We start from the raw sequence: 27,447 nt of genomic DNA on the forward strand, positions 1-27,447 counted from the left end.
AGAGAAAATGGAGATACAGTATTGAAAGAAATTCTGGCACAATTGCAATGCACAGTGATTTTTTAATGCGCGTGGAATTTTTTGCAAAGTTTGTTATTTTTGACAAAAATAATCTAAAGATTGCCTGATCCATTGAAAGTTGCACATTTCTAGGCATATAATAATATTTGTTTTACCCCTATACAGAGCCGACAGTGTACACAGTCCTGTTTATAGATTTTTTTTTTCAGGCACAACGCGTCCTTTCCCTGTAGAATTAATCGTCTAATTTTGGTGCCTGAGATAAAGTGACTTGCTCAAGGTACCAACGATAGCTTACACTGGGACTATGAACCTGTAACGCTGTGCTCACCACAAACAAGGCGGGACACCAGTACTGAGGTGGGAATGGATATAAATGCCACCACAGCCACGGGGGCACATCTGGAGTGAGGATGGTCAGGCAGCCGGGTCAGGATTGGAGAGAGTAGAATGGTTAGGTATTTGCTGAGGTCTGAGGTAGGAGCCGGTAGAATGATCAGTATCCATTTAGCCATGGTCAGAGGTTGGAGCCAGTAGGAGTGTAGAGGTCCATAAGTCATGGTCAGGATTGGATAGATGCAGAGGGTCAGAGGTAAGCTTGGTCGGTAAGCCAGAAGTGTGGAGTTCAAAGTAATAGCCAGGTTGATACACAGGAGGTCAATCTGAAACAAGGAGCTAGGAGACAAGGCAAGGACAAGGAACCAGGAAGTGGGAGAACAGCGCTAACTGGAACTATGCTCAGCCAACCTGCGGGGAGGTTTTCAAGGACACATGTACCCCCTGCTGAGCTGTATATTTAGGACCGGAGGACGATCCAGATACACACCAGCCCGCACTGAGCTGTTCCCGCGAGTGGTAACATGTCCAAAACATGTCTTGCTGATATATGCTTTCATTGATGTACGTGCAATAATCACCTTTTTACTTTATAAATTTATTTTAATACTACACCATGAGGTTTTTTTGCGCTGTTTTTTTCTTCTTTTTTCTGTATTAGTTGGATAGCTGAGCCATCCCCTAAGAGCAGCAGCACAAAACCTCCCTACTGTATACCAAGGTTGTATTTATCTTGATCACAATATCACATAATCCTTATTTACCACTAATGAGCGCAATATCTGTTTGTTTCACCATATATGGGAGAGTATGACCAATGAGAGAGAGGGGAGGAGTAGAGGCGCAGCCTCCACGGAGGCACGGATAGGAGGAGAGACACAGGAGATAGGTGGGCATAATAAAGAGAGTTGACACGCAGCTTGAGAGCGGTGCACACGCGTCACGTGTGCGCGACACGCGACGTTGATGTGTGTCGCAAGAGGGGGGGCAGAGCACCTGGGAGAGCGCGCGCTGTAAGGAAAGCAGGGTTGCGCGAGACATCAGGTAAGGAGGGAGTGCACCGCGGGGGACGCGCTCCCCGATTCCTTTCAGAACCAGGTTCACCCACTTCAAAGGTAGTCATGTTATCAGCGAGCCCCATAACTACATTCAGGCACAATGAATTAACACGCAAAAAAACACCAGTTTCTCTTTTATTCATGTTACCTACCAAGAACAAATAGGTTTGATGCAATCGCTTCCTTCCTGAATTGGAGGCACCTTGTCCAGCACCTAACCACTCGCTATTATGTGCGATAAGAAACTTGTTAACATGCTGTTCATATTACCTCGAGCTTCCATGAATGCCCTGCTGAATATCCTAATGATTGGTAAGTTCTTTCATTTTCCTTGATCGTATTTCTCATACGTTGCATATAAATTCACATAGTCATATGGTATATTAGGTTACAAGAAACGTCAGTAGGTTCCATGCATGGGTACAACGTCCAAAAGCAGGCAGTGAAAGTGTCATACGGACATTGAAATTGACAGAAGATGAGGTTCCACCAACTAGCCTGCCCATTATGTTATTACGACTCAGATCCCATTCAGTTGCTGGTGGACTCCGTGTTTACGATAGCTTTGTTTCATTCCTTTGGTCGGTGAAGAATTCAGCCCACAGGGACCGGTCATATTTTCAGCAGATTTTGGCTGCCTTAGCATCATTGGCTTCTGTAAGGGATATTTTAGGTAGTCATCGGTGTTAGGAAATATGAACTTTTACTGTGCACATTTTCCCTAAGCAGTGCTAAGCTGTTAGGCTCCTCACAGCCATTTCAACCTATTAGTCCAGGAGTGGGCAACTCCAGTCCTCAAGGGCCACCAACAGGTCAGGTTTTCAGGACATTCCTGCTTCAGCACAGGTGGCTCAATCAGTGGCCCAGTTAAAGACTGCTCTACCTGTGCTGAAGCAGGGATATCCTGGAAAGCTGTCCTGTTGGTGGCCCTTGAGGACTGGAGATACTCACCCCTGGATAAGTCTATAAAGTCTCTTAAATATGTCCCACAATGATGTCACTTTCATTAATTTTCTTAATGATGTCCCTTTTTGGTTACTTTTTAAGCATCATTTCATCTGCCACAACCGCGGGAATAAAACTACTGTTTGATCCAAAATGAAACTCAAATCAATCAAACTTGTAAAAAAAAAACTAAAATGTGGATTACGTTTTGTTTTTTGTTACAATCCAGAACCGATATTGCATCTTGTCAGGGTCTGTCACATCTGAAGATCTATCCTACTAAGTACTAACTGATTCATAATATAATGCAGGGGTGCGCAAACTGGGGGGGCGCCCCCCCAGGGGGGGCGGGAGATTTGTCTGGGGGGGGGGGGGTGCGGGTGGTTGCATAGGTCCCGCGCTCTTTAATTTAAATGCCGGGGGATCGCGCGAGGCCTCTGCAATAAGAAAACTCACCGGGATTCAGATCTTCTGACGCGTCTCCATGACAACACGGCTTCAAATGACACCGCGGGCTCGTGTGACGTGGCGTCAAATGACACCGCGGGTCACATGACATGTCATGTCACGTGACCCCAGAGCGTCATCTGACGCGGCTGCAAGTAGGAGGGAGGGCGCGAATCTGGAGCAGGCCAGATAGGGGGGCGCAGCAGGAAAAGTTTGCGCTTCCGTGATATAATGTATTCACATATAGTAACTCATTACTAAAGCTACCTAACACAATCTTAGCCGTTGTCCTTCATGAATGTAGCAATGGGAAGCAAAAAACACAAGCTCAATGCACGTCCTAAGGATGAGGTTATGTCTCCTGCGATTGCGCTCTCGCACTTGCGTGCGCGCTCCCACGCCAACCTCAAATTGGCTAGTGCCTCTGAGGCCGCTCTGTGTGCGCACAATGGAGCGACCACGATTTGAAGAGACCGAAAAAATTGTCTTTTCACGCGTTGTCACGTGACGTCAGCGGCACGTGAGCTGGTTCAGCCAATGGGGCCGAGCCAGCTTCGTGACGCTTCCGCCACGCCCCCAGGTCGCCTCCCCCAGTCTCCTGCAGCCATATTCACAGATCGCTGGGCCTGCAGGAGTGCGGGAGGCTATGCGAGCGGGCGCGCAGGCTGTACAATCTCAGCCTAAGTCACAAAAGCGTACATCATGCGGCATAAAAGCATTTAACTATTTGCAGCATTTCGTTTAACTTCGTGTATTCGTTACATAGTAAATCTGACAAACTAGCCCACCAAACCTAGTTAAGGCTAAATCAGGTATGTCCAATCTTCTAAGTGTAGCCAGGTCTCCCCAGCGCTACCGCAAACCCCTCACCTGACTGCCGATCGCGGGGGCCGCCACGTCCAATGGCGGCTCCGTTCGGCAGTGGCAGGGGAGAGGGCGGTCAGGTCCCGGCTCGGGGGTTGCCGGGGACGCGTGCGGCCGGTTGCCAAGGCCGCACGCGCATCTCAGGGCTCCCGGCGCTCCCGAAGCCGGGCGGATAGGGCGCCGCCATGTTGTGCCAGGTCGTGCATGCGCAGTGAGTCCACAGCGGTCCGGGTTTGGCGCGAAAATCAGAGCCCCTCCCCTGTGATGTGAGTGACTCAGAGCAGAGCCAAAAACAATTCCTTGTAAAAAGTGCCCTTCCTTTAGATTCCACCAGGGGGAGCCAGCACGGTTATGTTCAACCATACGTGGACGCTGTGATAGACACTCTGATCTCTGAGGATGAGATGATGCATGAGGATGAGATAGACTGTCAGGGGATACACCCTAATGTGTATGTGCCCTGGCGAGCGCCAGGAATAGATCTCCTTACGCTACTGTGCCCCTGCTTGCAAGAAGCCTATGACGAGGGGGCCGACATGTCCCAAGTGCCACTAGACTTCAGGATCACCGAGGTAGATGGGGAGCCGTGTACACAATGCTTTAGCCCCACCTGTGACTGTTCTAGGGGAGCACTGGCGTGGAAGCCCAGATGTGATTGCTGCGGTGCAATTTTCTTGATACCTATTGTACCCCAGCCTACAGAGCCAGCTAAGGAGCTAAGTGAACCCTTGGCGGAGAAGAGCGCGACTGCAGTGGAGGTACTGGAGCACGCCAGCTTCGTACCCACAACCACTGGCTGCATTTCAGAAGAATCTGGTGACTACCTTGCGGAGGATTCGATCATGATATCTTCCGGGGAAAGGGTGGAAGTCCCATCGGTGGCGATGCGCCTACCGGCGAACCACCCCAGCGGTAATGCAGAGGATACAGAGTCTGCTGTGGGTCCGTGTACCCTGGAAGAGGTGTATTCCGATGTTGCGGACCCTGCTGTGGGCCCGTGTGCCCTACGATGGTCAGTCAGACCTACTACGGAGGTACCATCGGTCCTAGGCTTGGGACCAGTACCTACAGACGACAAGGGTGAGTCGACTGCCCCAGGGGTGTCGGGGGTGAGCCTCCAGGTGACCGCGGAGCACGATGGCTCCTTAAGTCTGGTCGCCCGGGCGAAGGGTTCCCCTCTTCATCGCGTCCTGGCGGAGGTGTCCTCATTAGAAGGTAGCTGTCCAGAGAAGAGAGTGGACCAGTGTCTACCGCCGATCCTTCCGGAAGAAGGGAAGCCCATCGTCAGCCAGCCGAGTGGTAAGGAACCCCCTTATTCCCCACAGACTCCGATGGAGGTGGCCGTGAAGAAGGCCAAAGCTACGATTCCTGAGCGGAGTGTGAGCCCGTGTGCTCCGACACAAGTGGTCCCAGGACTGGGATCCAACGCTCCCGAGTTTTCAGCACGTAAGTGGACTGCCCCAGAAGTGCCGGGAGCAGGTCCCGATACCACCAAGGTGGGAACTGACAGCGTCCCCGAAGACCTGTTGGCCACCGTGAATCACCGCAGGGGTAAGGTGTCTACTCTTTCCCCCCTGCCAGGTGAACCCGAGACATTTCCCAGTGCTCGCTTCTCAGTGGAAGCCTCGCAAGTCCGTAGGGACAAGGACTGTGTAAAGGAAGATCCAGGGAGACTGGCCTCCTTTAAGCCCAAAAAGGAGCGCCCCATTCCCCAGGTAGTGGACCGCGGGAAAGGTCCTGGCCTCCTGGTCTACCGCATCCCTGCCGCGGATGACCGGGTAAAGGTCTGCTTCAGAGACACTGTGCTACTCCTTCCACCAGGGGGAGGAAGTAGCGAAAAGCCAGTAACTGTCGCTTTGGAGTGTGCTCTTCAGAAAATTTTTCTGGGGGAGGCTCACGGACGCAAAAGTGAGGTACCCCCACGTGTTCAATTCGGGGCATCCCATCAATGGTCTCAGCTGGTCTCGGTTACTGGGGGTGATGTATCATGTAACCTGATGTGCAAAATCGATATGTTATGTGTACGGGGTATGCCACGAAAATATTCAGTATGTGAAATTGTACCATGCTATGTCGTTCCCCAAGCGAGGGCGTTGGGTGTTTCACCAGGGGGAGAGTGTAGCCAGGTCTCCCCAGCGCTACCGCACCCCCCTCACCTGACTGCCGATCGCGGGGGCCGCCGCGTCCAATGGCGGCTCCGTTCGGCAGTGGCAGGGGAGAGGGCGGTCAGGTCCCGGCTCGGGGGTTGCCGGGGATGCGTGCGGCCGGTTGCCAAGGCCGCACGCGCATCTCAGGGCTCCCGGCGCTCCCGGAGCTGGGCGGATAGGGCGCCGCCATGTTGCGCCAGGTCGCGCATGCGCAGTGAGTCCCCAGCGGTCCAGTTAGCTCGCGCTTGCGCAGGGAGGCTGCGAGAGGCAGGGAAGAGTCGCGCGAGCGTGAGGATAGTCAGGGGAAGGGTGAGGCAGCCCCAGATAGCTTGCGCAGGCACAGGGACAGCTCAGGAAGGGTTGCGGCGGCCATTAGGAGTTAGTGTAGGCAGAGGGGAGGAGCGCACGCGGCCCCAATGTTATAGTAAGGGCCTCGGGACTACAATTCCCATGAGGCTTAGGGCCAGGCACACCAGGTGGGACAGTGTGGCCAATGAGGGCCAAGAGTCTGAGGGGAATTGGATACATTTCGCGGGCAGAGAGCTGCGTGAGTCAGTTGGAGCAGCGGAGCTGAAGGGGAAGGAAGGATGCAGGGAGTGAGTGCAGCTCCTGCATCCAGATAGGTACCCTCACCCTCCAGGTAGGCCCCAACTCCCCACCAGGTTAGTGGGTAAATGATAAGGGACGGCCCTAGATAGGGAGGTCACCCTTAGTGTATGTAAGGTGCAGGTTTGGCAGTGCCACAGCGGGTAGTGCTGTGTGCATTGGCAAATAGGCACAGCGTGCGAGCAGTGTGTTTGCTGCGGGTTCCAGGTTGCTGTGTATGAGTGTTGCATGTTGACGCTGCGTGTACTGAGTGCAGTGTGTGTGCAGAGTGTGTTACTGTCTGCAGGCTGACTGAGAGCTGTGTGTCGGCTGCAGGCGCGTTAGAATTAGTGAGTTAGGAGCTAGTGGTTAGTGAGGTTTCGTGGACTTGGGGTAGTAGGGGAGGGGGGTAGGTTATTAACCCCGCAGGCCCTAGGAGTTTTCCCCAAGTCACCTCAGGTTGCGGTACATCAGGGACAGGCCCTAGGTTAGGGACCGTGTCATGTAGTGCCAAGGTTAGATAGGGATCAGCGGATGCTGCAGTTCCCATAAGGCGACTTGGGCTCAAGTCTGTGTTCAAAGATAAAGACTATCTCCCGGGTGGGACCGCCCCTGGCGGACCCCAAGCAAGGATTCACCGGACCGGATCAGACGGGATCCCAGAACGACAGAGCCTTTGTGAAGCTCCTTGCAGGCCCGAGTGCAGGAGCACTCGGCAGGTACTCTACAAGTGCACCAACAGACCATAACATTCTCTCTCACATAAGTGGCAGCGCTGACCACGGGACAAAGGGGTTGGGCTGTGGGCACCGTGTGGGGATGTTATGATGATGTAATAGTTATCCTTTGCTAGTGTTATTCATTCAGTAAACCTGTTATCCATAATACTGGTGTATGTGGTTTCTGAGTGGGTTCCTATGTTAGGGTCATTCTACATTTCCCTAGAATCCTACACAGGTGGAGGCGCTGAACCAAGAAACGTTCCAGAGGATTCACCCCAGGCTCTCACTAGCGGAGGCTCAGATCTCCTGTGAGCCTGCAGGTATACGCACCACACCGGTAACACCGCATGTTCTACTCACCCACACTATATATGAGATTGGGTGGGGTGGAATACCCGTTACATAAGTTAATATTTTTTTATTTTTTTTTACCATAGCCTTACCTAATGGTCAGGTATAAAATATATTTACAATGGTGTAAATAAGAGAAGCGCAAAATAAATAACAACAACAATACTATGGCTTCTCTGTGCAGCTTTAAATAAACAGTCTCTAGGAAACTGTGTGCAATTACTAATGGTGAAGAAATAAAGCGTAATAGAGAGCTAACCACAAATACCAAACTAGTACTACCCAGTGAAAATTGTGCTCAAATAAACTGTATCACGCTATGTCCTCTTTATGTGTTCTTTACTTCACTAGTTTCATGTGGGCAATCTCTAATTACCTAAAGAACTGCATAGCTGCCGGTCAATTCGTTCTCCGTCTATTGATCGACAAAGTTTGGCGACATCTTTAAATATGGGGAATGTAAATGGTTGCTATAGGAACAAGCATGCTTGTTAAAATAGAATACAAGAAAATTGGTCTTTCAAAGTAGTTTTTTTTTTAAAACAGAAATTGCTAAAAGTATTTTTTTTTTACTACAGAACTGATTTATTAAAAAAACACACATGCAGGATATTGCCTGAACTGCAGCTTTAAGAGGAAGTCAAGCGTGATCAGACATTCTCTTGCAGACATCTACTGTATGTGAGTGATTTGTTCACTATATCACTTGAGCACAATTTTCACTGGGTATTACTAGTTTGGTATTAGCTCTCGATTGCGCTTTATTTCTCCACCATTGTAAAATACATTTACATCAGAGACTTCCCCCTACATAAGAACGAACGGGAAAGTCCAGGGGAATTCAGAGGACATGGTAAAAAAAAAAACTAATTCAATGAGAAAGTAGGACTTGTTTGACTTAGGCTAAGGCCCCGCTCCCAGAGTCAGCGCGCCCGCACTGCAGACAGGCGGTGTGCTGACATATACAGACTGCGATATGCGGTCTGTAGGGAGCGGGAGCCGGAGTGGGAGGTGGGCGGGAGTGGGAGGATTGACAGGGAGGGGGGGTGTGGCTTGAGCGGAGGGACCCGCTACTCTCCCTCCCCCTCCCTCCCTCCACGGGCTGCAGGAGGGAGCTGCTGATGGTAAGTAAAACACACACACACGCAGGCACTCATACATACACACACACAGGCAGGCACTCACGCACTCATACACACACACACACACGCGCGCGCACACACAGGCAGGCACTCACGCACTCAGGCACACACATACACACACACAGACAGGCACGCACGCACTCAGACACACACACACAGACAGGCACTCACGCTTTCACTCCACACTCCTCCCCGCTCCCCGAAGCCTCTCTTCCTCCCGAAGCCTCCCCTCCCCATTGGCTCACAGCCACACCACGTGACGCGTCAATGCTAGACATCACCATTTTCTTGTGTCCCCTAGCGGCTGACGCGCCACAGCGTGTAGTGCGCTGTGCCGCCAGGGGGGACCGGGACCGGCTCGCGAGGATTCCCCTGCTGGTGGGGAACTCGCGTGTTTCCGCCCGCGCCAACGAGCGCAGCGGGACCGAGGCCTTAGACCTTGGCGCGGTGGACAAGGTTAATCAGACCTTGGCCAAATGATGTAGCTAACACCCGAATTTAAAGGGCATGTTGGAAATAGTTTAATAATGTGCAGGCTTTTGTGCCGCACGATGTAAGTAAGAAGAGGGGTTTGTATTGCGGAAATGTTGGGTTTGAGTGAATTAGGATGTGCGTTGATCTCGAGGGTTTTTTTTTGCTTTTGCCTTTTTTTGGGTCACTCCTCAACAGCACACTAATGCACTGATAATGTGCAAGCCAATTTGGAACGTAGTACAGTTTTTTTTGTATTCGTCTTCCATTAATGTATGTCCGATTCTCTTTCCCTAGCAGCGCTCCTAAGGTATTGAAAGATATATAGTGGTATTGATGCATGTACAGTATACAGGAATGCAGGAAGAATATTTCAGGTGGAGTGCTGTACATATGAAATCGGTAACATATATACTTTGAGAGACAACAAAAGGGTAGGGAGTGATCACAGGACCATACTAATTGAGTGAAGTAATTAAGTACATAAATGGGGTAATCAAATGATGGGTGCAAACTGTGAACTGAAAAGTGAATCAGAAAAGGTGAAGGGGAAACACAAATTGGATGTACCCCCTAAAAGAATTCACTTAAATGCACACCAACAGGTATAAAAGTTAACTTTTAATAAATTTACTTAAAACATATATTACCAAAGTAATGTGTAATGTGAATTAAAAATGTATTAAATCAACGCTATCAGGCATCCGTGTCGTCAATTATAAAGTCATACTATCCCAGTTGACCACTTAATGTTGGTGGGATATAGAGGACAGAGGATGCTAAGAGTCAGGGTATTAACCCCTCTGGAGCAACGGTGAGACCAAATAGTAGGAGTATATAAATGTTCACAAGTAGGTGGCCAATGGATTAATTATCCAGCTTCCTTGCTAGATTACCAGCACTGCGCACTACAGTAGAGACTTAAGTGTGTTAAAGTGAGAGTGCTTGAGTGACAAAGCTGGCACATATATATATACAAATTTGTCCCTGAGGAAGCTCCTTTGCTGGAGGGAAACGTGCGTTGGATGCGCAATGTTGTCAGTCTCCTACTTGGAGCTGTTTTAATGTAGTGTTTGCAGTCTCCTGGTTCTAACTGTGCAGACCCCAGTAGTTAGTTATTTGTTTATTTATTTAATTTCATAGTCAGTGTGCCTGCATTCCTTGCACTCCATGTGAGGCGTTCTCACAGTTCATCACTGTGAATTCACCCTAGTACTGCTGTGTCTGGCAGTTTCATGATGCAGTGTATGTACTATCATTATCACTATATATGTGCCAGCTTTGTCACTCAAGCACTCTCACTTTAACACACTAAAGTCTCTACTGTAGTGCGCAGTGCTGGTAATCTAGCAAGGAAGCTGGATAATTAATCCATTGGCCACCTACTTGTGAACATTTATATACTCCTACTATTTGGTCTCACCGTTGCTCCAGAGGGGTTAATACCCTGACTCTTAGCATCCTCTGTCCTCTATATCCCACCAACATTAAGTGGTCAACTGGGATAGTATGACTTTATAATTGACGACACGGATGCCTGATAGCGTTGATTTAATACATTTTTAATTCACATTACACATTACTTTGGTAATATATGTTTTAAGTAAATGTATTAAAAGTTAACTTTTATACCTGTTGGTGTGCATTTAAGTGAATTCTTTTAGGGGGCACATCCAATTTGTGTTTCCCCTTCACATATATACTTTGCCATAATGTAAATATGTATAGACCATCTGCACCCATGTGTCCAACCCAAATGCATGTATACTATCTGTATGAGGGGAGAGGGTGTGAGAGACCAAAGTATAGGGGCTGTATTCGAATCCCCCCATTCCTACTCTGGGGTAATTCTACTGCATGTACTCCGAAGTGGCCAAATTATCCCAAAGTATAAAGAATCGGAGTATATAGAGCAGGGCTGGCCACCTCCAGTCCTCAAGGGCCACCAACAGGTCAGGTTGTAAGGATACCCCTGCTTCAGCACAGGTGGTTCAGTCTACGACTGAGTTTGACTTAGTCTACAATTGAGCCACTGATTGAGCCACCTGTGCTGAAGAAAGGATAGCCTGAACCGGACCTGTTGGTAGCCCTTGAGGACTGGAGTTGGCCTCTCCTGATATAGTGTCACTCCCTTGGTCTACAAATACTTCCTCGAATTAGCATCGAATCTTGGACAGATTCTACCAGCTTTAAAGCATGACCACCTCGTTCCTGTACCTGTTGATGTAAAATCATCCAAGATATACAGCTTGAGTTCCTCTAGTCAATCTGTATAACACCTGCTATGAACCCCATTGCCATGGATCTATTTGTTTGCGATAAACATCAGGCTACAGAGGGAAAGCTTGGTCTGATCCAATAATCCATGATACATTTATTTGCTATATCAAGAATGAAAGCTTTCAGAACTTGATCTGGACTTGGGTGGTTAAGTCGGGTAGACATGACCCCAAATAAAAAACTGCCTATAATCTGTAATAAAATTTACATTTAGCAATTTACCTAAAAATGGGGTTGTTTTGTTCCAGAAATCTGATGTCTGATCTTAATTTTTTGGCGTAGCACAGGAGTGACATATGCTCTACTAAGACTCGTATATTGTATTTCAGTGCATTCTGGCTATTAATATCACTGTATTGCTATGAATAATTATGACTTGGAAAACAAGATCACACTCCAATCTTATGATAACATGGAGCCCGGCTGGTAACACTGAAAATGTAAACTCTGCACTGCTGTGCATTTACCCTATTCCTTTTCCTGTCTGATTCCAGGTGCCTCCTGGGCTATCCTGATTGAGGTCCCGCAGGAGCCTGTGAGGGGGCTGGTGGGTCACTCGGTACTCCTGCCCGTCTCTTACTGGATCCCGCAGCCTCCTCCTTCACTGCACATCATCTGGGATTTCCAAAAGTCCATCATCCTCTTCTCAGAAATGAGACGCTGTCTCCCTGACCCATCTACACCTGCCTCCCCTCTCCGCATGTGCCACAAGTTTGACATTGTGGTGGGGAAGTACAAGCCGCGTGTAAGGTTTATCCCTGGAAACGCTTCTCTTCTTCTCCATGACCTCCAGCTCAATGACAGTGGAGAATATACAGTGACCTTCCAGGAGTTGAACCATACAAAATCTATAACGCTGCTTGTAGATGACCTAGAAGCAGCGTGTAATAGCTCAGGTATGTTTGTTTGTTAACATTTCAAGCAATCTCTAGTGCTAAACTTACTATTCCTGAGATACAGTACCCAGGAGCCTACTCACTCAAGTGCAAGATAAGAACCAGGAGTTCTTCCTGAATTTAATGGCAATTATATATGCAAGAATAGCTCTACTAAAGAAAATATTTCCACGCCGTTTTTGTACAGGGATCTGTTTGTTAAGTAACAGAACTTGTCTTTCTGCCAGTTCTCACCAATAATGGAACAGCTAGTGATGGTAATACTAGAAGAGAAAAGATTCCCTTGTAGCTGCACTGGAGAAAACACCCTACAGATATAAAATTATCACTTTATTCAGTATAGTTAAAATGAATGGATTCTGGAAAAAACGGCAACAGAAGAACTTATATAAAAACAAATAAAAATGGACGTAGGTGTGTGCTTGTAGTGAATGGAGATGATATCTTATATACCTCTTGGTAGCATCTTAATTATTCAACTTTAAGGGAGATTTACTGTGGTAATAAGCTTGGAGGAAGAAAAACACCTTAATATAAGCTAAGGCAAGCTATACAGGTACGTGTATCAGTGCCACCTGCCTAATTAGATCTAGGGACACTGCACCATCCACAGTGTAAATAAGGTAGAGGTGATTTTAGCTGAATAGCTGAGCCCACTATTGTTAATATAGCTCCCTGTAAGTGTATCTCACAATCATAGTACAAATATCTAATAGACTTGAGAGCTAAGGGCCGTTCTATACTGTGTGCGGCCGTGCGAACACGCGTGCACGTACCGCACGCTTTTTGTGGGTATACTGTACAGTCCATGTTGCCGGGACCGACATGCAAGGAAGGTACTGTGTGTGTGTCTGTGTGTGTGTCTGTGTGTGTCTGTGTCTGTGTGTGTGTGTGTGTGTGTGTGTGTGTGTGTGTGTGTGTGTGTGTGTGTGTGTGTGTGTGTGTGTGTGTGTGTGTGTGTGTGTGTGTGTGTGTGTGTGTGTGTGTATTTGTGTATTTGTATGTATGTGTAATTTCTTATTTATTATTAAACAAAAACACATTTGTAAAAATAAAATATTTATTAACATTGTGCAGACACACACATACATACTGTACACACACACACACATACACATGCATACATACACACACACATACAGTATGCATACATCTCAGCGGCTCGAAATCTTTATTTTCCTACTCTTCCCCCCTGTCGGCCGGCTGCACGCTCACTGCCGTGCGCGCGCGCTGTCCTATTATAGAAAGGCTGACTAACCTCAGCCATCTATAATTGCCGCGGGACACAGTTGCCGTAAGGCTGCGAAGCCACGTGGGTGATTTGAGTAAGCTTTTCTTTATTCAGCCAAAAAATTGTACAAAAAAAACATAACTTTAACTTCATAGATAAATTAAAAAAACAAGTCCTGAGACAGGCTTTGCCCTTTTCCCAGCCAGGGTGGTTCATGTCCAAAGAGCAAGTGTCCCAATGTAGCAGCCCTTGTGGCAGGTTTCTCCCCTCCGGAGTTCCAGCATGTGTCTCCCTGGGTCAGGCAGGAACCAGGAACCGGTGTGTGGGAGCAGGAGGGGGGTTTAATGCCCAATAATGAGGCAGCTGGGACCTGGGTAATTAACCCAGCTTTTCTCAAACTGGGATTAACCTGGGACCCATTGCTGGACTCCAGAGCTATACATAAGACTCTCGTGTATTATATTGGGATAGTGAATCCGCCCCGTCACAGGCGCCATTCCAGTCATTAGTTTGGGGGGGCGATTATAGTGATTTGAGACCTAAAAGCTCCATTTTTTTTTTCTAACATTAGAATGAGAAAATTAGTACATTTTGACAGCATTTATTGTGATCCTTTGGTGATCCTATGAACTATTTCAGCTAGTGTCTTAAAACTAATTAAACTTTTGCATTTCAACAATAACAAACATTTTAAGAGCAAAAAGGAACAGAACTCTTGCGATTTGCATAATGATGTGACCAAAATGGAAGAATACATGTATCCAACTTCAATTCTCAAAAGGTCAAGAGTTAGAGGGCGATGTAATGTGATTTTATTATCTACTATTTATTTATTTACTACGATTATATGATAAGTCAGTACCACTTACTCTTACACTGACCATTTATATCCTTTCCAACTTGACATGTTTATTAGACTAACCTGAAGTGATGTACACCTTTTACACACTTTTAACAAGTATTTTTTTTTTATAGTGTACCTGTTTTAAATGTTGCATTTTTTTCATTTTTTTCCCATGGTGACTAAAAGCTGCAGAGTTGTTTTTTTTGTCCCCCCAATCATTTTTAAAAGTCATTAACCCACACTCTCTTTCTTTGTGGCTTTGGTGTAAAGAAGTGGCAATGTCATTATGAGTCCAACATATCAAATTGGGGGTCAATAAATATCAGATAAGAATTCGAATTACACTGGCCCTGGAAAAAAATTTTAAAAAATATTCATTTTATCACAGGAAATAAATAAGTAAAAAACATTTTCTTTATGTGCAAATTAATTTTTCCTAATGAAGACAGTTATATTGAGGAGCTTTTCCATTTTTGTTGTTGCAGATATTATCCCCCAGATTCATCCAGATCCATTACAGGTTAATACACCCAAGTGGCTGCCAATTCCCATTCAAGTCAACAGGAGCTAAAGGTCTCTTGGGCGTGTTAACTCATAACAGAGCTTGATTTATCTGGGGGGGGAGTGACGCTGACACATTGGAAGGATAGAAACTTCTTAAAAATGTATCCTTACCATTTGTAAAAAATGTTTGTATGTGCACTAAAGAAATTGTCAATTAAATTTACAATGCAAATGGTTGACATATCCTTATATTCTTCTCAGGACATTTTTTTGTGTGTAAAACATCTTATCAGTGTTACTGACTTCCATAGAAAGATTAACTCACCCAAGTAACTGTTTTACTTATGTGTATCGTGTGAAAATTTACATTATGTTTACTTTTTTTTTTTCTCGGAAGACTGAATTCATGCATACGAGCTTCATATGTTATATAGTATTGTATTGTATGTCTTTATTTATATAGCGCCATTAATGTACATAGCGCGTCACAGTAGTAGTACACGTGACAATCATATAAATAACAAATAATACAAATAACAGATCATGGGAATAAGTGCTTCAGACATAAAAGTAACATTTCGGAAGAGGAGTCCCTGCTCCGAGGAGCTTACAATCTAATTGGTAGGTAGGGAGAACGTACAGAGACAGTAGGAGGGAATTCTGGTAAGTGCGTCTACAGGGGGCCAAGCTTTATGTATCATGTGTATAGTATTAGCCACAGAGCTACTCATATGCTTCTTTAAGCAAGTGTGTCTTAAGGTGGGTGTTAAAGGTGGATAGAGAGGGTACTAGTCGGGTATTGAGGGGAAGGGCATTCCGGAGGTGCGGGGCAGTCAGTGAGAAAGGTTTAAGGTGGGAAAGGGCTTTAGATACAAAGGGGGTAGAGAGAAGACATCCTTGAGCAGAACGCAAGAGTCGGGATGGTGCACAGTGAGAAATTAGGGCTGAGATGTAAGGAGGGGCAGAAGAGTGTAAAGCTTTAAAAGTGAGGAGGAGAATTGATTTTATCTGATTGACGAGTTATGGCCTCATAATTACTTTTCATCAAAGAGCAAAACAAAAGAAAGAATTGACTTGGGGCTTTGAGGAGTGACAGACAGTCTTCTCACCAAAAGACATTAGATACCGATTGTAAAACGCTCCAAAGCTTGATTTACACAGCCAGTTAAATAACTTTTTGTAAACAATTTATCTCTTTGGTTTCCTCAAACTAATTTTGCTGTGCTAAAAGCAAAGATTGTGCTTCTTTTGCTCCTCTGGAGATTAATTATAAATAGCATTTCTTAGAGGCCTCTAAATTTGATGTGTTTGTCAATCAAGTGTTTTCTTTACCCTTATGTCACCCTGTCCTTATCAAAGATGGAATAAAGATAAACAGAAGGGGAGTGAGATGGGCTCTGCCTGTGCAAACTCTTGTTGAACACACAGTGACGTCGACGAGAAATTGCTGTGCTGATAATACAGCAAATTCAGTGATCACGCGAAATATTGTTGTTTGGAGGAACCGCAGATTGTAGTATCTAGGTGTCTAATGCTAAAAAAGCTATTAAGCTAGCTAACTGAATAATATATCTCCAATCCTCAGACCCCAACTAGTACTATTGTCCCCTTGCCTTGAGGCTGTTTGTGGCGTGCAACGTCACACTTCACGCATGAGACCCGACGTACGTTTCGCTGATTTGCTCAGCTTCTTCACGGGTGGCGTTGGTCCAATCTAGCGTTTCTTTTAAAGGTGCTGGTTACCATGGTAACGAGTTTGTTGTCAATTTCTTTGTAACTTGTTTATAATGATACAAAGATGGCTGGCTTTATTGTAACATTGTGTCCATAATCTGAATGTTCATGTAAATGTTGCTACAGATTTGGAGATCACAGCGGTGGCAGCAAATCACAGTGAGAACGTAAAAAAGGATGGATAAAAGCATGAGAGTGGCGGTATAGGACTTCACATGAAATGAGGCAAAGTGTGAGTGTACGAAATGGAGAAAATCAGGGCTCCTCGGATTTGCTCAATGAACTAATTTATTGCCAATAGACTTGACGTTTCGGCCACACAGGCCTTTCTCAAAAGCAGAAATGGCATTTCTGAGAAAAGCCTGTGTGGCCGAAACGTCGTCTATTGGCAATAAATTAGTTCATTGAGCAAATCCGAGGAGCCCTGATTTCCTTCCCTTCGTTAACCCAGGATTGACACAGAGAATCCTGAACCAGGAGCACCGGTAGTTGTATCTACCTTTGATTTTTAATTACTGTGCAGCATGTATTATCTTTGTACAAAGTGTGAGTGTACACATATAGGATATTTATGTGTAACATCCGTGTTATGTGATAATCTACATGTAAAACATGTGTTACAGTTAGTGATAATGTTCTTAGAAATATTCTTGCTGTTCTCCTCTTAGAACAGAAAAGTGTATGTTTGTAGGATGCACTTAGTTTTTATGTTAATTATATGTTTACAAACAACACACAGAACCTCAGCAAGCTCTTTTTAGGAACCCCTGAACCCCCACAAAATATATATGTATATAAGTGTCAAAAAGGAGAGCTATTGAGCGTGGCATATGTATGCTACAAGCGACAGAGAAGCCAAATGCTACATCCAATATGACAAAAATACACAGTAAAATACTTATATATTCTCTTGAAAAAGGATCATTTACTTTAACCCTTTGGCCAAAGCGTTGTAAACCTGCGAGCCACGAGAATATATAAGTATTTTACTGTGTATTTTTGTCATATTGGATGTAGCATTGGGCTTCTCTGTCGCTAATTATATATTTAGTAATTTTTGGTTAAATGTATGGTGTGTAAGTAAAGCCCTCATTTAGTCCATGAGGGGAGAGGTGCCTAAAGTGTATATCCACTTTTGCGTCCCGTTTGAGCTGGACAGTGTCCCAATTTTTTCTCCTGATGTTTTGGGGAATATTGTCTGTCTCCTGGAATTTGTGGGTTTAAGTATTTCCTCAAACAAAAGACAAAAAAGCCTCAGTGCTACATCCAACCTGACAAAGGGTACAGTTAAATACATTTCTGTTTATCTTCTCATAAGCAACGGTCATTTAGTTAAATTCTTTGGCCAAAGTATTTAATGCCTAGAACGGTATAGCCCATCTGTAGAGCCTAACACTGCTGCACCTGCACAAAGCTCTCATAACCTCTCTAATGGGCGGGAGAGGGGGGAGCTGTCTTTATAGACTGGTCCTTCACAGGTGCCTAGCAAGAATGGCCATTGAAAAAGTAGGATGGGCGAGCTTGAAATCAGGGAGGAGGGGTCACAAACTTCCAAATTGTTTTACCACTTGAAATGTGCAAACACACACACACACACACACGCACAGCCCCTGTGAGCTCCTCCGTGAACTTTTCACTGCTTTTCTGTAATCTTAGTTCAAGATCGTTAAACTCTGGGGGGGGGGGGGGGGTTCGACTCCATTTACACGTCTGCTCTACCTTTTTTTAACTCTATATTGACTTCTTTCAGTTTCACTGCGGTTCAACACCTTTTTATCAACACACAGCCTAGGCCAAAATAACTTTGTCTGCGAACTACTCAGGTTCCTTCTGACACGCCATGATTTCCTGTTTGACCGTAAAATTTACCAACGAATGCAGCGTTGGGCACCACATGTTCCCCCCCCCCCGCCCCCCCCCCCCATCTGCGAACCCATATCTAGGATGGTGGGAAGTTACAATAGTCTTTAAAGAACAACCACATAGCTTTCATCTGAACATTAGTCAGGTGATCTAGCTTAATGCTTTAAAACTCCCTTACTCTGCAGTGGATAGGATTATCCCTGATTTCTACAGTGTGTGCTGCCATCCCTTGGGCTGTTGTCTGGACTGCTGGGCTGCACCCCCTTTTGTAGGACTATCCCTGATATCTGTAAGGGTTGCTGGAAGATCCTGTACTGTCTCTTAACTGCGTCCCCTGTGAGGGTACACTTATTCCGGTTGCTCGTTACTTTGGTGCATTTTTTCTGTAGGGAGATCTGTACAGGGATAGGGAAGTACCACTAGACATTTTGTGTCTCTTGGGAACGGCCCTGAAGAAGGGTTTTTTTTTTACCCCGAAACGTTGCAGCCCCCCTTCCTCTGTACTTTTACTTTTTCTCACCCCCCTCCCTCCCTTTCCTTGTTTTTTCTCCCGGTTTTCTTTTGATGTGTTGTGGCTTTGTTTTTTTACTTACATATCGTTCGTATTTGTGTTTTTTGCTCAATAAAACTTTTTTTTGGCATATTCCCCCCTTTTTTTACTTTTTGTGTGCTGAGAACAATAGCTTTCTTCTTTAGTAACAACTGAACATTCAGAGACTTAACTTAATAGTTAATAACTTTAGTCACTTGAGACGTTTTCTAGCATTAGACACATAGATACTACAATCTCCGATTCCTCCAAACAACAATATATCACGGGATCACTGAATTTGCTGTATTATTAGCACAGGTATTTCTTGTCCTGCTATTTGCATGCTTGCAATATTGCTTTTTTATATACTCCTCTATACAGTACATGTCCAAATATATTCCTTTCTATAGGAGAGGAATGCCCTCCTTAATATACTTCATTACTTTACGCTATTATAGCAGGACTTATCTAATAGGTATTACAAGGAAGCTTCAATCACTATCACAATTATAGTACTGAAGAGGACTCTACCAAGACCATTGTGGACAGACATATAACCCCAGCTACACTTGTGACTCATACACTTGAGTCTGCTCAGAATATAATGGCTTAAGTTCCCCTTGTGTGTCTTGATCTGTGTGACTGGATTACTGTTTGATTCTATGTGGGAACAAGGAAGGGGTTAAACAAGGTATAGTGAATTACAGTAAATTCTTAGTACTTACAACTCCATAGTTGCAATAATGGAACGATTGAGAATGCCACTCAATGCACATCTTGCCACATGTATGTACACTTGGAGCAGTTCTTCCAGGGAGCATACGGGTGTGAGAAATGTGAGTGGGTGGTCTCTTTAGAGTCTCAGATTGCTGGAAACTTGCAATATTGAGGGACATTGGCAATCTTGAAAGAAGTTTAGTGCTCACTTAGCAGGCCCTGGCTGGGTCTAGTGGTGCAGATGGTGGGGCTGTGAGTGAGGAGAAGGTATGTAGCTGGGTAACAATTAGAAGGGGAAGCAGGGGGAAGAGGAAGAGGCAGGCCAGTTCTGAGCTGACTCATCCCAATAGATTTGCCGTATTGAGTGAAAATAGTGGGAGTGTCAGGGCAGAAATGGCAAGGCTGGGGGAGTCTGATTCCTCTAGCAGCCAGGGGAATAGTTCCTCCAGCACAGAGGGGACTCAGGATGCTCAGATACCAAAAAAGATTGTGGTGGTAGGAGACTCCATTATTAGGAAGGTAGATAGGGTAATCTGTTGCCATGACCGTATGTACCGAACAGTTTGTTGTCTCTCGGGGGCTCGAGTTCAGCACATTGTGGATCAGGTAGACAGATTGTTGGGTGGGGCTGGGACTGACCCAGCGGTCTTGGTACATGTTGGCACCAATGACAAAGTTAGAGAGAGATGGAGGGTCCTAAAATAATGATTTCAGGGATCTAGGCCACAAGCTTAAGGCAAGGACCTCCGAGGTAGTATTTTCTGAAATATTACCAGTGCCATGCACTACCCCAGGGAGACAGTCGAAGATTGGGAGGTTAATGCATGGCTAAAAAATTGGTGTAGGAAGGAGGGTTCGGGATTCTTAGAGCACTGAGACTCCTTTTCTGAGAGGTGTAATCTTTATGGTAGGGACGGATTGATCCTTAATGAAGAGGGATCTTCTGTGCTAGGAGGGAGAATGTTAAAAAGATTGAAGGAGATTTTAAACTAGGATGGAGGGGGAGAGACAAGAAACAGATAATTAACTAAATACAATAGATGGGGATGGGGAAATAGCAAGGGTCGTGAAGGAAGAATGGGGGCAAGTGCAGGAATTTGGCAAGCAGGGAGACACCCATATTAAATACAGATAATACTATAAAACTTCTAAAGACTAAATCCAGTGGGAGCAGAAAGGCAGGAGCAGATAAGATAATACTACAGACTGAAAAAAACACCTTAAATGCATGCTTGCTAATGCAAGAAGTCTGACAGATAAAATGGGGGAGCTTGAATTAATAGCTACAAGGGAGCAGTATGATATCATAGGCATTACTGAAACATGGTGAGATGAAACTCATGACTGTACAGTTAATTTAGAGGGTTATTCCCGTTTTCGGAATTATCGAGCAAATACAGTAGAAGAGGAGATACTGTAGAGTATGTTTATATGTTAAGTCGAATCTAAAACCTATTATAAAGGAAGATATTTCTGAAAAGAAATATGAAAATGTTGAGACCTTGTGGATAGAAATTAGCAGTGGAGGAATCAGTACAAAGAAAATGTTTGTAGAGATATACTGTATAATATCGGTGAGCTTAAGGAAGCCAAAACACTTTGGCAAATGGAGAAGGCATCAAAACTAGGTTGTGTTTGCATTACGGGTGATTTTAATTATCCAGACATAGACTGGGGCAATGAGATTAGCATTACAATGAAAGGAAACAGGTTTTTGGGGGTGCTTAAAGACAATTACATGACCAAAATTATTGAGGAACCAACCAGGAGAGGGGCAATATTGAATTTGGTAATATCAAACAATATCGAACAAGGGGAGGGGGAGGGGGGGATGGGAAGGGAGGAGAGAACCCTCGCTACTACTGGCTGGAAATGACTGGTGGAGGTGCTACTATCAGGGGAAAACTAGAATATGGAGTACACAGAAGAGAAGGAGCCCCAAGGAGAGCACTCATCCACTGTATAATAAAGCCTGGTGTACCTAGGAACCGAGTGATGTTGGGGGAGAATGGGTGAACTAAAACATGTGTGTATTTATTTGAGTCGTGACTCAGAACAGTAAAATAGTGGGGGGGGGGGGGGGGAACGCTGTAGGTCCGGTATAATACCCTGAAGAACCAGTGTACAGCGAATTAAAATGGGACAAAATGAACCGAAATAGTAAACACTCAACTCTCCAAGCTACTGAGGTAATGCTAGGGCCAGGTGTCCCATATATATCACCACAATGTATACTGTATGATATTAATGTAACCCAAAAGTTAGGGATATGGACAGTACGGTGCCAAGGTAGAGTATTATATACCAATTGACACCTGCTTAGCCCTGTATATGCTCAGATCAGTGCTTGTCAGTAGTTGTCAAAGCAGTGCACATATAGTGCCTGTTAACGTGTAATGATCCAGAGCACAAGGTCTGGATAGGTGCTTTCACAGATAGGTAGTCACAGTGAGCATCTTCATAATCCTATGTCACGCAGTACATTAGGGCATAGTGATATCAGTGATACCTATAACAGTAAACAAGTAGTGCCTGTTTACATGAAGAGATCAAGGGTAAGGACCCTAAGGTGTCATGTGTATGTCAGACAGTGTAACAAACAAGATCAGTACCTGCTATAACAGTACACAAGTAGTGCCTGTTTACATGAGACCTGTGAACATGTATACTCCAAGCCGTGTAGGGGCTGGCGTTAACAGTTGCTAAACGGTGTATGCGTGATGTCCACTAGTGTAGAGCATATAGTCACACTTACATACCAGACAGTATAGAAGCAAGATCAGTGATATCTAGAAGAGTGCACAAGTGGTGCCTGTTTACATGGAGTGTGTGTAAATCACGGGGTTCATTTGTCCATCAAAGACAGGCATACCTCATAAAGTAAGGCTGGGCGCCTTCAGCAACGTGCCTGGTGCTCTCATATATCAGCCTGAGGTGCGCCTGGTATTAAAATCAATAAACGTAGCTGCAATAGCAGAGCCCCATATCTGAGGCTACTGGGGATAGGAAGCGCTCCGACCGCAAGCGCATGTCCCGCCCCTCTGACGTAATGACGTCATCAATCGCCGACGTACGTTTCGCTAGTACTGCTTTGTCAACTACTGACAAGCACTGATCTGAGCATATACAGGGCTAAAGGGAGACCAAAAAGCGCACCAGCACAAACGGAGCAGGAAAAAACCAGAACAAAAAAATGATTAAAAGGGCACTTTTAATCATTTTTTTGTTCTGGTTTTTTCCTGCTCCGTTTGTGCTGGTGCGCTTTTTGGTCTCCCTTTTCCCTGTATTGCATTGAGTAGCTGCACAGCTTGCCTGCCTGCCCTACCAGGATGTGAGTATTTGCATATTTTTCAGGGGAACCTGCCAATGAGACATATGGTGAGTGGGTTGCACCACACACCACCTGTCTTCAGGAGGATAGTACCCATTATATGACACAATAGGTACTATATCAATTGTTAGTACCCTGGTACAGTGGTCTGGCTTATTATCATTTTGAGATATACCTGCATTTGAGCGCTTCAGCTATTTTCCATATTGCAACATATACAGGGCTAAGCAGGTGTCAATTGGTATATAATACTCTACCTTGGCACCGTACTGTCCATATCCCTAACTTTTGGGTTACATTAATATCATACAGTATACATTGTGGTGATATATATGGGACACCTGGCCCTAGCATTACCTCAGTAGCTTGGACAGTTGAGTGTTTACTATTTCGGTTCATTTTGTCCCCATTTTAATTCGCTGTACACTGGTTCTTCGGGGTATTATACCTGACCTACTGCGTTCCCCCCCGCCCCCACTATTTTACTGTTCTGAGTCACGACTCAAATAAATACACACATGTTTTAGTTCACCCATTCTCCCCCAACATTACTCGGTTCCTAGGTACACCAGGCTTTATTATACAGTGGATGAGTGCTCTCCTTGGGGCTCCTTCTCTTCTGTGTACTCCAATATCAAACAATATACTGTAGAAGTAATAATAAATATTCAAGTCCGGGAATATTTGGGTAACAGTGATCATAACACGATCTCATTTGAAATAAATTATCAAAAACCATAGTACTTGTGTTCAACAAAGACCTTAAACTTTAGAAAGGCAGATTTTAATAAACTGAGGATTAATCTAGAAGGAATAAATTGAGATGATGTTTTGTCAGGGACAAATGTGGGAGATAAATGGGCAGTCTTTAAAACATTGTTAGAAAAGTACACTTATAAGTGTATACCCTTGGGTAATAAATATAAAAGAAACAAGTAATTAACCAATGTGGCTAAATAAACAGGTAGGGGAGGAAATGGAAAAGAAGAGACAGTCGTTTAGATTCTAAGGCTTGTTATATAGTGCACCCTGGTGTGCGTGCAGATGCGCGTCCGGCGCTGCGCGTGCACGTTGTATGCGCGTTTAGTTAATATAGCGAACGCGGTGGCGTGTGTGGCTAGGGGGCGTGGCTCTGACATCACAGCATTAGGCCGCGCTGTGATTGGCTCTCAGCACGGCAGCAGCGTGAAAATACAAATTTCTTGGATTTTCTCAGATCTGCCGCGCCAACGCTCACGGCCGTGCGTGCATCTGAAGTATAGCAACTGCAGGGTCATACCCTGCAATTATCATTCACGCGCATGCGCACTATATTACAGCCCTTAGGCAGCACTCATGGTGGGGGCGCCCCTATGTACGCACGCTTGCATGCATGCGCACATTCGGGACTCTTCTATGCTACCTTATTGGAGGTAGCATAGTACTGGCAGCAATGTAGTGCATTGTCGCTGCTGCAGTTTGGAGAGACAAGTAAATTTGTCTTTCCAGGCTGCAGTCACGTGACGTCAGCGTCACATGAGCTGGTTCAGCCAATAAGGGCGAACCAGCTCCGTAGTGTGTCTGTGACGCATTTGCCACGCCCCTGCCATTCCATCGATCGCCTACCCCAATCTCATGCAGTCAAGTGCACAGATCGCTGAGGCTGCAAGAGTGCGTATGGTAGCGCACGCCCTCGCCATCACCATGGGCGCAGCCTTTAAGTCAGAAGGGACGGAGGCAGCATATCAGAATTATAAGGAATGCAACAAAAGTTGCAGAAAGGCAATCACATTAGTAATCATGAATAATGAAAAAAGCATTGCAATAGAAAGTAAGGTCAACCCTAAAAAGTTCTTTAAGTACCTTAACAAAAAAATCAGAAAAGAAAATATAGGGCACTTTCAGTGTGAGATGGGCAGGCAGATTATAGGTGGCTTGAAAAAATTTAAGTAAATAAGGCACCAGGCCCCGATGGCATACATCCAAGAGTTCACAAGGAGTTAAATTCAGTGACAGCCAAACCATTACATTTAATATTCAAAGACTCCATTTCTACAGGCTCAGTACCACAAGATTGGCGTAAAGCTGATGTGGTGCCTATATTTAAAAAGGGAGCTAGATCACAACGGGGGAATTACAGACCTGTAAGCCTGACTTCAATAGTGGGGAAACTACTTGAATGTTTAGTATGGAATAAAATTCAGGAATACCTAATGGAAAACAACATTATTAGTAATAGTCAGCATGGATTTATGAAGGATCGATCATGCCAAGCTAACCTTATTAGATTCTTTGAGGAGGTAAGTAGGAATTTAGACCAGGGCAATGCAGTTGATGTAGTGCTTGTAGACAGCAGGCTTAGCAATAGTGCCCAAAGTCATGCAGTAGCTGCAAAGGCAAACAAGATCTTATCTTGCATTAGACGGGCAATGGCTGGAAGGGAAGTAAACATAATTATGCCCCTTTACAAAGCATTAGTAAGACCTCACCGTGAATATGGAGTACAATTTTGGGCACCACTGCTTAGAAAATACACTATGGAACCAGAGAAAGTGCAGAGAAGAGCCACCAAATTAATAAAGGGGATATATAATCTGATTTATGAGGAGAGGATAGCTACATTAGATCTGCTTACATTAGAAAAGAGGCATCTAAGAGGGTGTATGATAATTATATACAAATATATTCGGGGAGCTTTCAAAAGAACTATTCATCCCAAGGGCAGTACAAAGGACTCGGGGTCATCCCGTAAGGTTGGAGGAAAGGAGATTTAATCTGCAGCATAATGCAATGCCTTGTAGGCCCCTCAGGCAGGGAAGATGTTAAAAATATCGCAGACTATGTCAAGCTGCAGGTTACATACATAGTTACATAGTAGATGAGGTTGAAAAAAGACATAGGTCCATCAAGTTCAACCTATGCTAAATTTAGACAACAGATACTTTATCCTATATCTATACTTACAGCTACATGTATGAAAGTTGGGAAGCATTGCTGGCCTACTGGTGCTTAGGGGATTGTCCTTTTCACTGCTGGGTTCTTACAGCCATATCAGAAAGTTTGTTATTTGTGTTGTCTCTCAGCAGATCCCATGCTAAATTCCAAAGGAGATGGGTTAGCAGAGAGTGTCGAAGACTCCTCCTTCCAGTCCATGATTGTGAGAAGCGGCTGCATGGTCCTCTTCCTATTCCTCATCCTAGGGCTGCATTGTGTATGGTACAGAAAGGTCAGTAGCTCCTTATTTACACTATGAAGTCTGGGTGGTGCTGTGGGTGGTTGGCTCTGTTGAGCCTGCGTATTACACAGTGAGGTAGATATAGGAATCAAGGCCCGTCTTTATTGATATCTCCCACTGGAGGAAGGTGGCACACAACACAAAGGTGTTTAAACTCCTAATCTCACACACCAGGTCCACTCCTTACTGGATAGAGAGCGATTCCTGTGCTCTCAAAACTACCCTCCAACTGTAGCAAGTACTGTTCCTGGGGCTGGTAGCTAGTGAAGATCATCTGTACCTATTAAATCAATTTCTGCCAGTATGTGAGAGCAGAGGAGAGCTCCACTATCTGTCTCTCGCACCCACTGGTTTAGCCCCAAATCTTCAGTTACCAGGAAGGTTGTGTGTTAAAATGGCTCCATAGGATAGGAGGTGTTCCCTTGTTTGGAAGCTCATCTATCACATAATAATATTGCTAATAAGAATACTAATAAGAATACTAGCATGTTCTTGTATAGTGCTGCAAGTTTTACGTAGTGCTTTACAGAGACATTTTGCAGGCTGAGGCCCATGCCCCATGGAGCTTACAATCTATGTTTTTGGTGCCTAAGGCACAGGGAGATAAAGTGACTTGCCCAAGGTCACAAGGAGCCGACACTGGGAATTGAACCAGGCTCCCCTGCTGCAAACTCAGTGCCAGTCAGTGCCTTTACTCACTGAGCCACCCCTTCTCCCATACTAATAAAGGAACTAAAGTGTACCTATTTTCAGGTGCCATATGTTGGAAGATCTGCTGACACTGCTGACACCAGACTCTTCACCTCAACTCGACTCCCAGAAACCTTCTCAAGCTTTCAAACTCCAACTTCCATCAAGTACTCTGCATATTAAAGCAACATTCTGTTATTTAAACTATGCATCATTTCTATTTGCCACTGCTACATAACATGTCCGGAACATTTTCTTTGAAGGGTTGGTGGGGGATTAAGTGGAGGGCGATGTCCGTATTTGTCATGTGTGGGAGTAGCACCCCCCCCCCCCCTCACTCACGTTCTCATGTTCTCCTCCTGACACGCAACCACAGACTACAGGTCATGGCTGAAACTGGTGGGTGGGGTTGTAGCCCCAGTATATACAGTATATGTGTGTATGTGTGTGTGTGTAGTAGGGCCACCCCTGACTACTATTCTACCCTATGGGCTGGCAGTAAACCCTGGTACTTTCAGGTTG

At 45.1% G+C, this 27,447-nt stretch overlaps 1 protein-coding gene across 2 annotated transcripts; it reads left to right on the forward strand.

Moving 5' to 3' along the window:
- The first annotated feature begins 1,652 nt into the window (after window positions 1–1,652).
- LOC142488822 (uncharacterized) lies at window positions 1,653–27,447 on the forward strand. 2 transcript variants are annotated; one of them, XM_075589163.1, is made up of 4 exons: window positions 1,653–1,727; window positions 11,864–12,265; window positions 26,084–26,226; window positions 26,989–27,447. In XM_075589163.1, the coding sequence occupies exons 1-4, from the start codon at window positions 1,670–1,672 to the stop codon at window positions 27,106–27,108; spliced, it is 723 nt and encodes a 240-aa protein (XP_075445278.1). In that variant the 5' UTR covers window positions 1,653–1,669; the 3' UTR covers window positions 27,109–27,447. The 2 variants fall into 2 exon arrangements, with proteins under 2 accessions (XP_075445278.1, XP_075445279.1); XM_075589164.1 differs by having other exon boundaries at window positions 26,087–26,226.

Source organism: Ascaphus truei, chromosome 2 (genome assembly GCF_040206685.1).
Source record: "Ascaphus truei isolate aAscTru1 chromosome 2, aAscTru1.hap1, whole genome shotgun sequence".
Taxonomy (NCBI): Eukaryota; Metazoa; Chordata; class Amphibia; order Anura; family Ascaphidae; genus Ascaphus; species Ascaphus truei.